This window comes from Colobus angolensis, unplaced genomic scaffold (genome assembly GCF_000951035.1).
Source record: "Colobus angolensis palliatus isolate OR3802 unplaced genomic scaffold, Cang.pa_1.0 Scaffold53, whole genome shotgun sequence".
In the NCBI taxonomy this organism is placed as follows: Eukaryota; Metazoa; Chordata; class Mammalia; order Primates; family Cercopithecidae; genus Colobus; species Colobus angolensis.
Genome location: NW_012118821.1, coordinates 9,923,599 through 9,937,069, shown reverse-complemented (window position 1 = coordinate 9,937,069; position 13,471 = coordinate 9,923,599). Strand labels below are relative to the sequence as shown.

Sequence of the window (13,471 nt, the reverse complement as noted above, 5' to 3'; positions counted from 1 at the left end):
CATTCTACTGTGAGCAGTTCGAAACTTTACCAGGCTAAGAACATGGGATTTTTTTTTTTTTTGTCAGAAAAATTTTATACTCCAGAAATATTATTTGACTTGTAACTATCTGCTTTATGAATAAAAGGTTCAGCTTGTAGGTAGGTCAGTAGTTGGCAGAGCAGAAAAACAAAATTTCACTGCTGAAGGCAATGGGATTCTCTAATTAGGGGGCCTCCAAGATAAATACAGTGTTAAAATCAGCTTACACCAGGACTGAGTATCTTCTTTCCTAAAGACTGATGACACAGAAAACAACAAATAAATCTATCTTTTGGGAGGAACATGAACATAAAAGCCACCTGGATTGTTTAGGTGTATTTTTTTGAGTATAAGAAACATGTAAACGATGGATCTTCAGAGCTGGTTTCCAAATGAGATAATTTGGAAAGTGCTCCTACATCTATTTTTACCACTCTGCTGCTATTACTAACTCTCACTGAGCTCTTACTGGGTGCCCAGCTCCGAATGAGGCACATTCAGGTCCCATCTCATTTATGAGTGTGGTGGATACTTAGACTGTGAGTCGTGTGGCTGGTTATGGAGGAGAAAGCAAGGTGGTGGGAGGTTTGCCTGCACCTCTCTGCAGCAGCTGAACATTTTTGGAAGTCGTTTTTCCTAAACACCCTTCCTCCCCTCTTGGCTTCTTCTTTTCTTTTATTTTGAGATGATGCCTTGCTCTGTCGCCCAGGCTGGAGTGCAGTGGCGTGATCTCAGCTCACTGCAACCTCCACCTCCTGGCTTCAAGTGAGTTTTGTGCCTCAGCCTCCCAAGTAGCTGGGACTACAGGCACCTGCCACCACACCCGGCTAATTTTTGTATTTTTAGTAGAGACAGGGTTTCGCCGTGCTGCCCAGGCTGGTCTTGAACTCTTGACCTCAAGTGATCCACCTGCCTCGGCCTCCCAAAGTGCTAGGATGACAGGCGTGAGCCACTGTGCCCAGCCCCCCCTTGGCTTCTGTTACCTTCTAACACCTCTCAGGTTTTGTCCTCTTTGCACTCTGATCTCTTGGCTCCCCCTGTTGCTCCTCTCTCTACTTCTCAGCTATAAATCTGGACATCCCCTAGAGCTTCCCCCCTGGTCCTTTACCTTTCTGGCCCTTCCCACCCCACAATGAATGCATGGGCCATGGGGAGGCGAGGCAGGTGCCTGAGTACCTGGGAGGGAGTGTGGCCTACATGCTCATGCATGTGGGGTTAGGGTTACGGTTAGGGGTATGGGGTTACGAGGCTACGAGGCAGGTGTGTGAGCATGTAGGCAGGAGAGTGGACAGGCAGCTCTCAGACCAAAACCTGCTGAACCCACTCTACCTGACATATTACTATATATCAAGAATAATAGAAAATTTGATCACTGTGTGTAAAACCTCTTCCTTGGCAACGTACATCCCACACAAGCAGCTGGGGCTGCCCAGCACACAGGCCTTCCATCTGGGAGGCAGCCTGGTACTAGAATGTGGCTTTGCAGTTCAGATCCTAGCTGTGGCCCTCACTGAGCATGGAACTATGGGCCAATTCCTTACTGACCATAGGCCTAGTAAGTTTGTTTGGGGATTGCCATGAGCTTTAAATATCAAATGCCTGGGACACAGTGGGTTCCCAGTGAATGTTATTTCCCCACCCCCTTCTCTCACCTTCCAACCTGTCACCCACAAGAGTAGGGACCCCTCTGGCTCAGTTCAGGACTCTCGGGACGGTTTTCCTGGGGATAAGGGCTGGGAAGGGGGAGAAGGCCCAGAATGGGCCAGGTGATGGGTGAGGTAGGTCCAGGACTCTTGGCCAAGAAATGAATGGGGCTGAGATTAGAGTTTCTGGTTTTGGACGATGGAGCTTGCCAGTGGCCACAGTTCTACCTTCTCAGATGCTGAAGGAACCAGCCGGCTGACTTCTCTTTTTGGATGTTGAAGGAACTGGCTGGCTGATTTCTTCTCTTTTTCTTCTGCTGTCACCTATTGCTTTGTTCAGGATGAGAATCAACTTTTCAAGAATCCTGGGCTTTTATAAGCATTTAATTATTCCAATTGTGTTGCTAATTAAAATGATTGCTAGCAACCCATTAAGTTGACTATCTTACAGTGCACAATTTTAGCACCTGGTTGTTTGAAGCCTGTTGTTAAATAAGAAGCAATGAATCTGCCTTTCCTTTCTTTTTTTTTTTTAATTTTTTTGTTTTTTGAGATGCAGTTTGGCTCTTGACACCCCGGCTGGAGTGCAATGACGCGATCTCCGCTCACTGCAACCTCTGCCTTCCAGATTCAAGCAATTCTCCTGCCTCAGCTTGCTGAGTAGCTGGGATTAGAGGCGTCCACCACAAGTCTGGCTAGTTTTTGTAGTTTTAAATAGAGACGGGTTGGCCAGGCCAGTCTCGAACTCCTGACCTCAGGTGATCCACTCACCTCGGCCTCCCAAACTGTTGGGATTACAGGCGTGAACCACTGCACCTGACTGAAGCTGCGTTTTCTTAAAATTTATTCAATTACTTTGCTGTCCAGTGGGGTTACTTTGCATGTATTTATTTCTAACGGAATTAACTGGACACAGGCTTTCCCTGTGCTTCATCTCGTGGTGGGCACAGTAATCGCATGACTTTCAGGGTCCAGGACCTTCATGGAGACAGAGACAAAAGCAGATGGGGCTAAAATCGAGGCCACCACACTGAACACCTTGGCAGATGCAAACAGGAAGGGCGAGAGGGAAACGGGGTGAGGCAGACAGGGTCTGGGACCCTGGGCCAGGTGACCTGCCCGAAGCTCCAGGATGCCTGGCTTCATAACTTGGGTTTGGGTCGGGAAATATGCAGTGGACTCCAGCTTCTCCATGGGTTTCAAGGTTTGTCCGTGTGATTTTCCCCCAGAAGGTGACGTGTATAAAGCACCAACTCCTAGCAAGGAAACCCAAGGGGCGCTGGACGTCAAAGAGGACCGCAGTGTGCAGCTGGAGCTGCCTGTGGACCAGGTGGGTATCGGAGGTCTGATGTCCTTGCCGCCTTCACTCCATCCCAACAGCTCCTGCCTGCCTCAGCGTCATCCTTAACCCTCTCCCTGCGAATTCTCTCTGGACTCTAGAGTGTTCTGTGTTCCTTCTAGTCAGAGACTGCTCATCTCAGATCCTTTGTCAAGCATTTTCCTGTCTTCCCACCGCCCCCACAGCTTCTGCTGGAGAGACGCCTTTTAACACTTCACTGTGTGTGACTGCAGATTTGGCTTCATCATTATTTGATGATTGTGTCTGTCCCCTCACGAAGCTACTAACTCTGTAAGGAAAGCAGCTGGCTGCCTCACTCACCATTGGGCCCTGTACCTTGCAGAATTCCTGGCATGGAGGAGGCCTTAGTCGTTTTTTGTGGAGTGATGACTGAATAATGGAATAAACAGTGTGGTCAGATGGCATGATTATGAAACCTTGAGCCTCTCTTTCCTTATCCATAGATGGGGATGCTGTCTCTGTGCAGGTCTGTGTGTGGCCTGAGTGTGCGACCAGCACTGGCGCCTGGTGGACGCTGGGGCACTGTTCCCTCCTCCTGGCCTCAGGGAGGAGTGGGGAGCAGGGTTCTGAGAAGGGGTGGGGTCAGGCCAGGGTTCCAGCCCAGCTGTGCACCTGGGTGAGTCTCCAGCACTCGGGCAAATGGCAGTTTGTGCTCAATAATCTCCTAAAATAAGCGCGTTGTCTTCACTACCCACCTGAAGGCAAAACAAATATATTTCCAATTCTTGGTTTTTGAGCAAAAAATGTATATTCTCTAAAAGGTCAGTATTAGCATCAGGGTTCCGTTTTTATTCCTCTGAAATAGAGGAGGTTCCACCCCCGCTCTTGTAATTGTGAAGCACCAAATTCTGGTATCCAGTGAACTTCTCCACTCCTTTCTCCGAGTGGATCACTCAACTTTGGCACTTTGTTTTCTTAACTTCTGCTGTATTTCTTATTTTTTGTGATACATTTGAAAAATGTTACAGACTGCATCTCAATATTCTAGCTTTCCACTTCCTTTTTTTGGCATTTTGAGCACCTTTCCTATGAGTCCTGTTATATTTTCTAAATTTCTAGTAATATTATTTTCTCTTTTCCTGGACACGACAAAAGTGACTGAAAGATTTCATTTTCTTTGAAAATCCAAACTAACAGTTGAAATATTTCATATTGCCCATTTCAGAGTTTTCTAGTGATAAGGAAACTAGTACATTTTAGGCTGTTACTTGTTTGCCAAATGTACCCTTGTCACTAGGATGTTACTGTGGCTTTCTGGGTTGCAGACTGAGTGTGTCCAACACAAATTTTCAACACAGGCAGAATCCTCAGATGACAAATACTGTTGTCATAACTTTGCGTATAATAAACATATTCATAAGTTTTGGTTGCCGGTGATTCTGATTTCCGTCATCTTTGAGGCTTTGGAGTGAATTCGGTTACCCCACATAATGTGAGGTGAGAGGAGGGAAGAGGGCCGGCAGGTCCCTGGGATCTCCACCCAACAGCCATGAAGGAGGAAGGGCTTCCAGAAAGAGTTTTCTGTGCAGCAATTCTCCACGCCAGGTAGGGCGAAGTCTCAGTGAACGGAACTTTCTCGCTGTCAAGCGACAATATTAACACAGGTCCTGTGGCTTTGAGCAAACAGACACAGACTCTCAGCCATTGTCTGTGGACAGGAAGACCCCCGAGGGTGAGCGAGGTCACCCGTCTTCCCTCTGCATTCTCTGCACATGGCGAGAGCAGAAAGAGCGGCTGTTAGCTGGGATGCTGGGGACAGCTGAGTGTCGGGAGGACCCTTACTGCACAGCACACCCGGGAGGACGTTGACTCACCCTGTCTCCCACTCGCCGGGTCCTGACACGCACTGGGTGTTTCACAAAGGCTTATGCAATCTGCCAGAAGTGGATACAAGAAAATCGCATGTGCTTGATCAGCAGAGGCAAGGCATGAAGCTCAGGCCACGTAGACAGAGCGGTGTTGCCCCAACTGCATGCTGCATCTTTGAAAAAGCACACGTGGGAAGCTCCCCCTCATATCGCTCCTTGGGGGAATCACAGTGCCTATGAGTGCATTGTTTCAGAGAAGTCCTAGACTTAAAATTATATGTAAGCTTTGGCTAATCCTAATTATTTCCCCAGGAACGTTTTCTTGCTGGGACTCTTCCTGACACACAGTTGAGGCTTTGCCTGTGTGCAGTTGTCCAAGGACCTCGTTCTTTCCTGTGGAGTAGGAACATAGGATGTGGTTTGTGCAGACCCTCTGTTCCTGGGACAGTCATGGACTGGGTGGGAGGCTGCGTCCAAGTGAGCCAAGCCTGGAGAACTGTGTGTGAGGGTGGCTGGCTGCCCGGCCCCACTCTGGGCCTGTGCTGCCTGCTGGGCAGCCTCTTGGCTCTGCGTCAGGGTGACTGGCACACCCATGGACACAGGGAAGGTGCATATATCCGTGCCATCAGAACTTTCCAGGCCATTGCTGAAGGACGGTTTGGCCCTCATATTATGCCTTCATGGTGCTGACTTCTTTAGTAATCTGGAATACTGTCTCCTGTTTTTGAGTAATTGATTATAACTTTGTGGGTTCGCCTGAGCATCTTACATGCTGTTTCTCACTGTGTCTGCAGTATTATGCTTTCTCCTGTGTAGTGGCACCATGAAGATAAAATATTACAAAACGTAACATCCCAACTAGTAAATGTGTGAATTTGGAGTCAAGCCTTCTAGGTGGAAGAAGGGAACCCCAAGAATGCAGAGTCCTCCAAATCCCAGGCCATCGCTTCGTGGTCAGTGACACTAACAGCACAGCATCCAAGCATCCGTGGAGGATGTCCAATGTGGGAGGATGCTTCGATTTTTCTGTGGCACCTTCAGTATCTGTTGTTCAACTCCCACTGTCAGGTTTGGATAAATGAGGGATATGGCCTGTCCTTGGCCCCTGTGATCTCATATGATCTTTACGATTTGTGATGATAAATAAGACTTTGCCTCTGCAGCCCCCTTTCCTGTCACCTTTCCTTTATTCCAGTGTCTAGGAGCTTCTCCCAGTACTTGTAAGTCAGTTCTGGAACGTCTTGTAGCTGTGTAGGGGAGGACAGAATGGAGCACAGCCTCACTGAGTGTGGGCAGGGAGGGTTGGAGGCTCAGCTGGGAAACCAGGTCGTTGGTGGTGTTGGGTGTTGGTCTTCCTGACAGTGCAAGATGACTGTTCATTGTGCATTTTGACCGGTACTTGGATTTCTAGAATGTTCTCATTTTTCCTGTTCAGCCTTCAATTGTTTTCTTATTAATTTACTCACAAAACAACACATACTTTTGATCATACAAGTCACTTTTCTGTCCTCCAGCTTCGGTCACCTGAGTCTCTGTCAACGGACACGGGGATTTCTGCAGAGCCCCTGGCTTACCTGCGGGTGTTGGAGGTTCACACTGGCGTCTCAAGGCTCCTGGCTGTTTTGAAACCTCATTCTTGTAGCACAAACTTGACATGGAGACCCTCACAGAGTTCTGTGGATGCCCATCTGTGGCTCATGAGAGAATCAAGATTGGGGTTCTGCATTTGGGAAGCGGTACCTTGAGTTAATCCAGTGATCTCAGTTACCTGGGTCATAAAAGTGGGGAAGCTTCAGAGTCACTGAAACTCATTTGTCCTGAACTAAGTGGTTGTGAATAGGATGGAAGGCTTAGCTTATGGGAATTGCAATGGGAGCAAGAGGGACAGCGTGTCCGGGTGGAAGCTGTGGGGCATGGCCGACTGTCAGAGAGAAGGCGATTCCCTGGTGGTTGTGGCGTGAATTATCTCCAGGCTTTAATGACCCCTCCCGCTTTTTTTTTCCCTCCTAGGCTGCATTCTCTCCTTTCTTGAGTTTTCATTTTTAAGAAATTATAATTTGTTTTCAAACTTTTTTTTAATCTTTGGTTATAATAGCAGGTAATGTATCCCCTTGGCATCCACCCCTCCCCCACCATTTCCATCAGCAGAGGGAATTTGTAGATGGGCGGGGGTGCATGGCCTGTGTGCCTGCTGCCCGATAAGCTTTCATTCTTAGAGAGCAGTGAACTTTTACGTGGAAGTCTTGAGTCATTTTGCCTCAATGTTAAGGAACAATTTTCTTACAATTTGTGCAAAAAAAATGGCACCCAGATGTTAAAACATTAATGTTGAAATTCTGATTCAAGTACTACATTTTTACAAAGGCAAAATCTTCTTCCAGTGATAAGATTATATTTATTTTCAAAACTGCTTTAAGAAGGTGAGCAAATGTGTGCAATTGGAAACCCTGCCGGGCCCGGGACACTCACCTGGAATTCCTTTCTCAGGGAAATAGTCTAGAATTTACTCTGAACAGGGCCAATTCCATTTTAGTAAAGCAGGCTGCTTCGTCCTTCCCCAGGTGGTAAGTAGGCTGTGCAAACCCCAGGTCTTCAGCTGATGTGCGAGAATCTTGGTTTGACTGAAATCACAAAGGATTGGGTGCATTTCTACTCTTCTGAAATTCAGTTATTTTTAGAGAGTCTCAAAGAGTCAGTGCAAAAGGAGAGTATCTTTCCTTGGATTCTCAAATAGCAACTAGGGCAGTGCCCCCTGCACTGCGCCTCCCAGGGGTGCAATGCATTTCCCTCCGGAGAAAGAGATGAGAATAAGTCACCAACCAAAGAGAAACCAAAATAATTGGGACTCATTAGGAGAAGGTCAATCTAAACTTGGGTAATCTGTGAATTGTTTAATTAGAAAGAATCTAAGGAAGCTTTAGGCTTTGGCAATTTGAGCTGTGTAGAGTAACTCAGACGGAGGCCACTTGAGTCCTTGGGGTGTTTGCTTTAATGAGTAAATTAAAATTAGAATTAGCCACTCTATTTGTAAGGATGTTTTGGCTCTAAAGAACGGGAAACTTGAAGAGAAGTGACTTCAACAATCAGGAATATTTCTCAGGCCACGTCACAGAAGAACTTGAGCCTTCTGTGTGGGAGAGGCTCTGGGGTTGGCCCCCTCGAGCCTCGGGGTGTGGCTGGGCACCCCATTCTTCCACCGCCTCCCTCCGCACCTTCGCCTTTGGCCTTGGGCTTGTCTCCTTGTGATCTCGAGGTGGCATGTCTGCTACGGCTGGCACACTGAGACGTGGAATGCTGGGGAGAGGAGAGAGACTGCACCGTTTAAACAGCGAGGAAAGGCCTTCCCAGGGACCCCTCTGAAAGCTGCCGCGTGTCTATGCCTGTCTTGTCCCTAGCCAGGGAGAGGCGATTGACCTCTGGTGGTTTAGAGGAATCAACCTTTACTTCTTGTGTCTGGAAAGGGGTTCAGGCTCCCCTGAAATGATGAATAGTATTTGAAAAAAGTTTGAAGTTTTGAATTTTTTTTTTGAGATGGAGTTTTGCTCTTGTTGCCCAGGGTGGAGTACAGTGGCACAATCTCAGCTCACTGCAACCTCTGCCTCCCAGTTCAAGTGATTGTCCTGCCTCAGCCTCCCACGAAGCTGGAATTACAGGCATGCGCCACCATGCCCGGGTAATTTTTTGTGTTTAGTAGAGATGGGGTTTCACCATGTTGGTTAGGCTGGTCTCGAACTCCTGACCTCAGGTGATCCACCTGCCTCAGCCTCCCAAAGTGCTGGGATTACAGGCATGAGCCACCACACCTGGCCAAATGTGTGTTTTTTTTTTTTTTTTTTGGTGAGAAACAAGGTAGGGAGTGCCTGTGAGCTCAGCAGCTGTGGCTGTGGGCTAGGCAGCTGTCAGGGTACAGGATAATATTTAATCTGTGCCATCTGCCCCTTCTTCATCATAGGAGAGGTCCGTCCTCCCCTACCCATATCTCCCCTCCTCCCAGATGCTGGACCCTGTCCCGCTCAGAGCCTCTCAGGAACTGTGTGTCATCAACTGCTTAATAATTCTCTCTCTCTCCTTGGTGTCTTCAGCTTCTCCCATGCCCGAGTCCTCTGGCTGGCGTGTGAGCACGTTGAAAGCACTCGTGTAGGCCGGGTGCGGTGGCTCAAGCCTGTAATCCCAGCACTTTGGGAGGCTGAGACGGGCGGATCACGAGGTCAGGAGATCGAGACCATCCTGGCTAACATGGTGAAACCCCGTCTCTACTAAAAATACAAAAAACTAGCCGGGCGAGGTGGCGGCGCCTGTAGTCCCAGCTACTCGGGAGGCTGAGGCAGGAGAATGGCGTAAACCCGGGAGGCGGAGCTTGCAGTGAGCTGAGATCCGGCCACTGCACTCCAGCCTGGGCCACAGAGTGAGACTCCGTCTCAAAAAAAAAAAAAAAAAAAAAAAAAAAAAAAAAACCTATTGTCTCTCTTCCTTCACGCGTGGAGCTGATCTGTAGGGAGTGGCGTCTCCTCACTTTCTCCATCTTCTCCCCTCTTCTTTATCTCTTCAGGCTTCTGCCCACAGCGGTACAAGACAACTCTTCTGCTCTGTGCCAGCAGACCCAACATGCTCCCCAGTTCTCATCGCACAGGACCTTCACCACCCATCGGCGCTCCCAGCCACTCTCTTTTCCTTGCAATGCTCTCTTCTCTGGTAAGGGAACCTCGTCAAACGAGACTCCTGACTTCCCTTTTCCCTCTGGCCACTCGTTGTCCTCCTCTTAGGCTTCTGGTCATCTCGCTGGCCATCAGATGCTGACATTCAGCAAGGATGAGGGGTAGGGCATCTTCTCCTCTCACTCTGGACGTCCTCTCTATGTGATGTAAAATTCTGTATCACCCCAGCGTCAGTGTCTGTGACCTCCAGGAATATACGCACATCTGCTGAATTAACACCTCCCGTAGATGTCCTAAGACGCTGCAGCTCAGCAGAGTGAGAATGCAACTCACGGTCTCTGTGCCCTGTCCTCAAACCTTCTTCTCTTCCTGTATCCACGCGTGAATGACACCCCCATCCGTTCAGTAAGACCAAAGAGAAACTGAAGAGGTATTCCTGAGACTGACCTCTTCAACTCTCCCATATCCAGATCATCCTGGACTCTGTACTCTTACCTCCTAAATGTGTCTGGAATCTCTGCGCCCCTCTCTGCCTGTGTGACCATCGCTCTGGTCCTGCTTAGCATCCTCTTCCGGTTACATTGCTGCTGTCACTCCTGCTTTTCACGCACTGATCCCCAGCAACTCTGAAGCTCAGTGCTTCTTCCTGCAACAGCGCTGTGCACATGCCGCTCCACGCGCCAGGCAGGTTTTTCCATCTGTTTTTATATATTAACGTTGTTTCATCCTTCAGATCTTACAGTAACAGTCAATTGCCAGAGGATATTTTTGTTGCTCTCCCATGTATTTCAATACTATTACATCCTCTTTCTGTTCCATGTACCTCTCCTTGTAGCGCCTGTCACAGTTGTTTTGTTTGTGTGACTATTTGATTAATATGTCTTCCCTATAAGGCTCTCGACTTCTTGAGGGCCTTGTTTGTGCTCACAGTCACTCGTGTCCTCTGGCATTGTGGTAATTCAGTATGGCAGGTGTCCTCTATGTACTTGCTGAATAAATGAATGAATCAATGATTGACATCACCTCAACTATTCTTTAAAATAGCATGTTTTTGATTGACATTATGTCGATTATTCTTTAAAATAATAAGTTGTTACAAAGCTTACTTTTTATGTGGTCTGAGTACTCCCTACAGAGTTTTATTCATTGTGAGTGCTTTTCTACATAAGCTATAGGAAGATAATGCTCATGCAGGCTTGGTCTGAGTTTTCAGAGGGTCTGAGGTCTGGGCTGATGGGGTCGGCCATACTGAAGACATACCTACATGTCTGCCTCGCCACGGAACCCTGTTCTTGCACATTCAAGGTCAGCTGGCAGGAGCCGTTGGGTCTTTACGGCTCATTACTAACGGCAGTTCTTTTGCTCTGGCCACAGAGTGAGAATGCACTTCTCTACCCACTTTGACTCAGGGTGGCCTTGCCACCTGCCTTCCCTGAGACATGTGAGTGGTTCCAGGCAGGTGCATGAAGAGCCAGTGTGTGATTTCCCACACTGCATCTTCTCTTCCTTTGCAGTCAGGAAGCAGGAGGCGCCGGGGCCTCCATCAGTGGGTTTCCTGAGTGGTTGTGGGGACAGGACGCCCCTGGCCAGCCACAGGGCAGCACGCATACTTGGTTGGCTTGTTATTGCAGCCTCATCAGCCTGTCCTGACTGCGACAGAAATATAAAGGAATTTTGTCCCAGAGAGTCTTTTCTTTGGCCACAGAACCACATTCTTCTCCCCAAGAGCAGAGAGAGGCTCCAGGGCACAGATTAGGACAGATCCTTGTCTTCTGCCAGCGTGCCATGAAAACTAGGAAATAACCATGGAGAGTGAGAACCCATTGCTGCATGAGGAGTGAGGTCAGGCAGGCTGTGGAGGGCGTCTGCGGATCAGGGAGCAGAGGGCCCTGGGTGGGGTCCTTATGGTGCCCCAAGAATTACAAAAGCACCTGCTGACAGAGGCCTCTGGAGCACCCACGCCACTCCTTATAAGAAAGAGGTTTCTTCAGCAATTTCACCAAGCAGGTTGACGTTTTGCTGGTGGAGCCAAATGCAAAAATGCGGAGTGGATGCCATTCTGTATTTGGAGAAACTGCAGTGACTTCCCCAGCTCTACCTGTAGAAGTGGTCTAGAAGGTCACACTATTTCACGTGCTCTCTGATTTTTTAAAGAAGTTCGACATAAGCAGTTGATAAAATGTGGTGTATTTTCTCCCCAGAGACAAGCTGAGATAGTTAAAGAAGATGAAGAGATACATGAGAACACCCCTGATTTTGAGGGCAACAAGGTGAGTTCATTTTATTTTGTGTTTAATGGCCTGGATCTAAGGCACCTAACACGCTGAACAGAGCTTACGTTTGGTGGTGAAAGGATCCGAGATCACGAGTCGGTTCCAAAGCACAAGCCAGCATGGAATTGGAAGCCAATGCATTTCCTAGGCAGCTGTGGACATGATCTCGTTTCCTGTGCCAGACAGTTACATGTAATTGCATCTATACTTGTCCTAATTACTTTCCACTGTACTTCTAGTCACAAACCTAAAAACTTTTTCCCCAGGAAGTTTCAAGATGTACTTTTAGCAGGGAACGTCCAGGGAGGTGAAGGAAGGCAGCAGGTGTGCAGGTGGCTGTGTGGAGTGGACACCTGGAGCACCGACTGGCGTGGTTCGCGGTGTGCTGTCAGTAGCCACTCGCTCCGGGGAGCATGAGGGTGAGGGTGGGCAGTGCTTATGTGCAGATGGCAGCGGAAGCCAGCACGGGACGCTTGGCAGTGTGGATTCTCACTCGCTCTTCTTCCTATTTGGATGTCCTGGAAACTTCCTCCATGCAGGGAGTGTGTGCCTGTGGTCCTCTATGAGATTCTGCAACTTGTCATCCGCATAAAATACGTGTATCGGGAAAACAGAATTTACTTTAAATGCTCCATTTTTAGCTAAGAAGTAGACTTTGAGGACTTCGTTTTCAGAATTCTGTCTCTGGATCTTTATTTTTGTTCCAAGGTAATCTCTTGTTTTTAAGTTTGGCCACAGTCAGGAAGCTGTGTAAATTGATCATCACACAGGAGGCCGTGTAATGAGCTCCCGGATTCATTAAGTCTGAGAGATGCAATCTGAGTCTATCCTCCAGGGCTGTAAACAGATGGGGGCACTCCCTGCCCTACCAGGAGTCACTTTTTTTTTTTTTTTGCTCTTAAACTTGCCCTGCAGCTTCCTGGCTGCCACTTCGAAGAAAGGGGAGGAGTGACCCCTAGGAAGCTTGTGCGCGGGTGCTGGAGCCACGCAGGTCACCCCCGGTGCTTGACACAACTTGGAGCAGGTGTTTGTTGGAAGAGATGTGGGTCCTCAGGAAGTTAGTTCAGGTTTTTTAAAAAACACCAAAGCAGCTTCTGATCTAAAACAGACAGTCAAAGAGGATACACTTGTAAAACAGCTCACTCTTCCTTTCTTATATTCCTGGATAGTTGTGGAAAGGTGTCCTGTCCGTATCTGGATAAGTAGGGAAGACTGTTTGATGAAGAGCAAAGACAGTTTTTTATTTCTTTGGCATCCTCTGTCAAGGATAAGGGTATGTTCTGAGAGCAGGAATGAGAACGCAGACGTTTGTCTCAGCGCATTAAGCTAAGAGGGGCAAACAAGCCACTGGCTTACCTTGCTTACCCTCGAGGAGAGGGTGCTATTATGCAAATGGCATGTTTCAATAGTGATACAACCTAGGCCCTCTGACTGCAGTGAGTTTATGCTCTCTCCTCAATGCCTTGTACACACTGGTGGTTGAATTTGTCATCGGTGCTTAACTGACTTGTTATGGAAATCTCCTCAGGCTGCTGAGGGGATCCATGCATATTAGTGACGTGCTAACAGCCAGTAGCAGATTTAATTTCTTAGAGTGAATCAAAATGTCTTTCTTAATGTGAGCACTATCACTGGAATTCAATGGCAAACCCAAGCACCTAGACCGGAGGTATCTGGGCCAAGGATCTAAGCTGCTGGGGATTCAATGGCA

General features: G+C 48.1%; 1 protein-coding gene across 1 annotated transcript in view; it reads left to right on the top strand.

The window, feature by feature from the left end:
- DCDC2C (doublecortin domain containing 2C) overlaps window positions 1-13,471 on the top strand; it is a 141,453-nt gene that overhangs the window by 71,689 nt on the left and 56,293 nt on the right. The window contains exons 8-9 of the mRNA XM_011960983.1: window positions 2,894-2,994; window positions 11,689-11,757. Of these exons, the coding sequence (XP_011816373.1) occupies window positions 2,894-2,994; window positions 11,689-11,757 (170 nt within the window). The remainder of the gene's footprint in view (window positions 1-2,893; window positions 2,995-11,688; window positions 11,758-13,471) is intronic.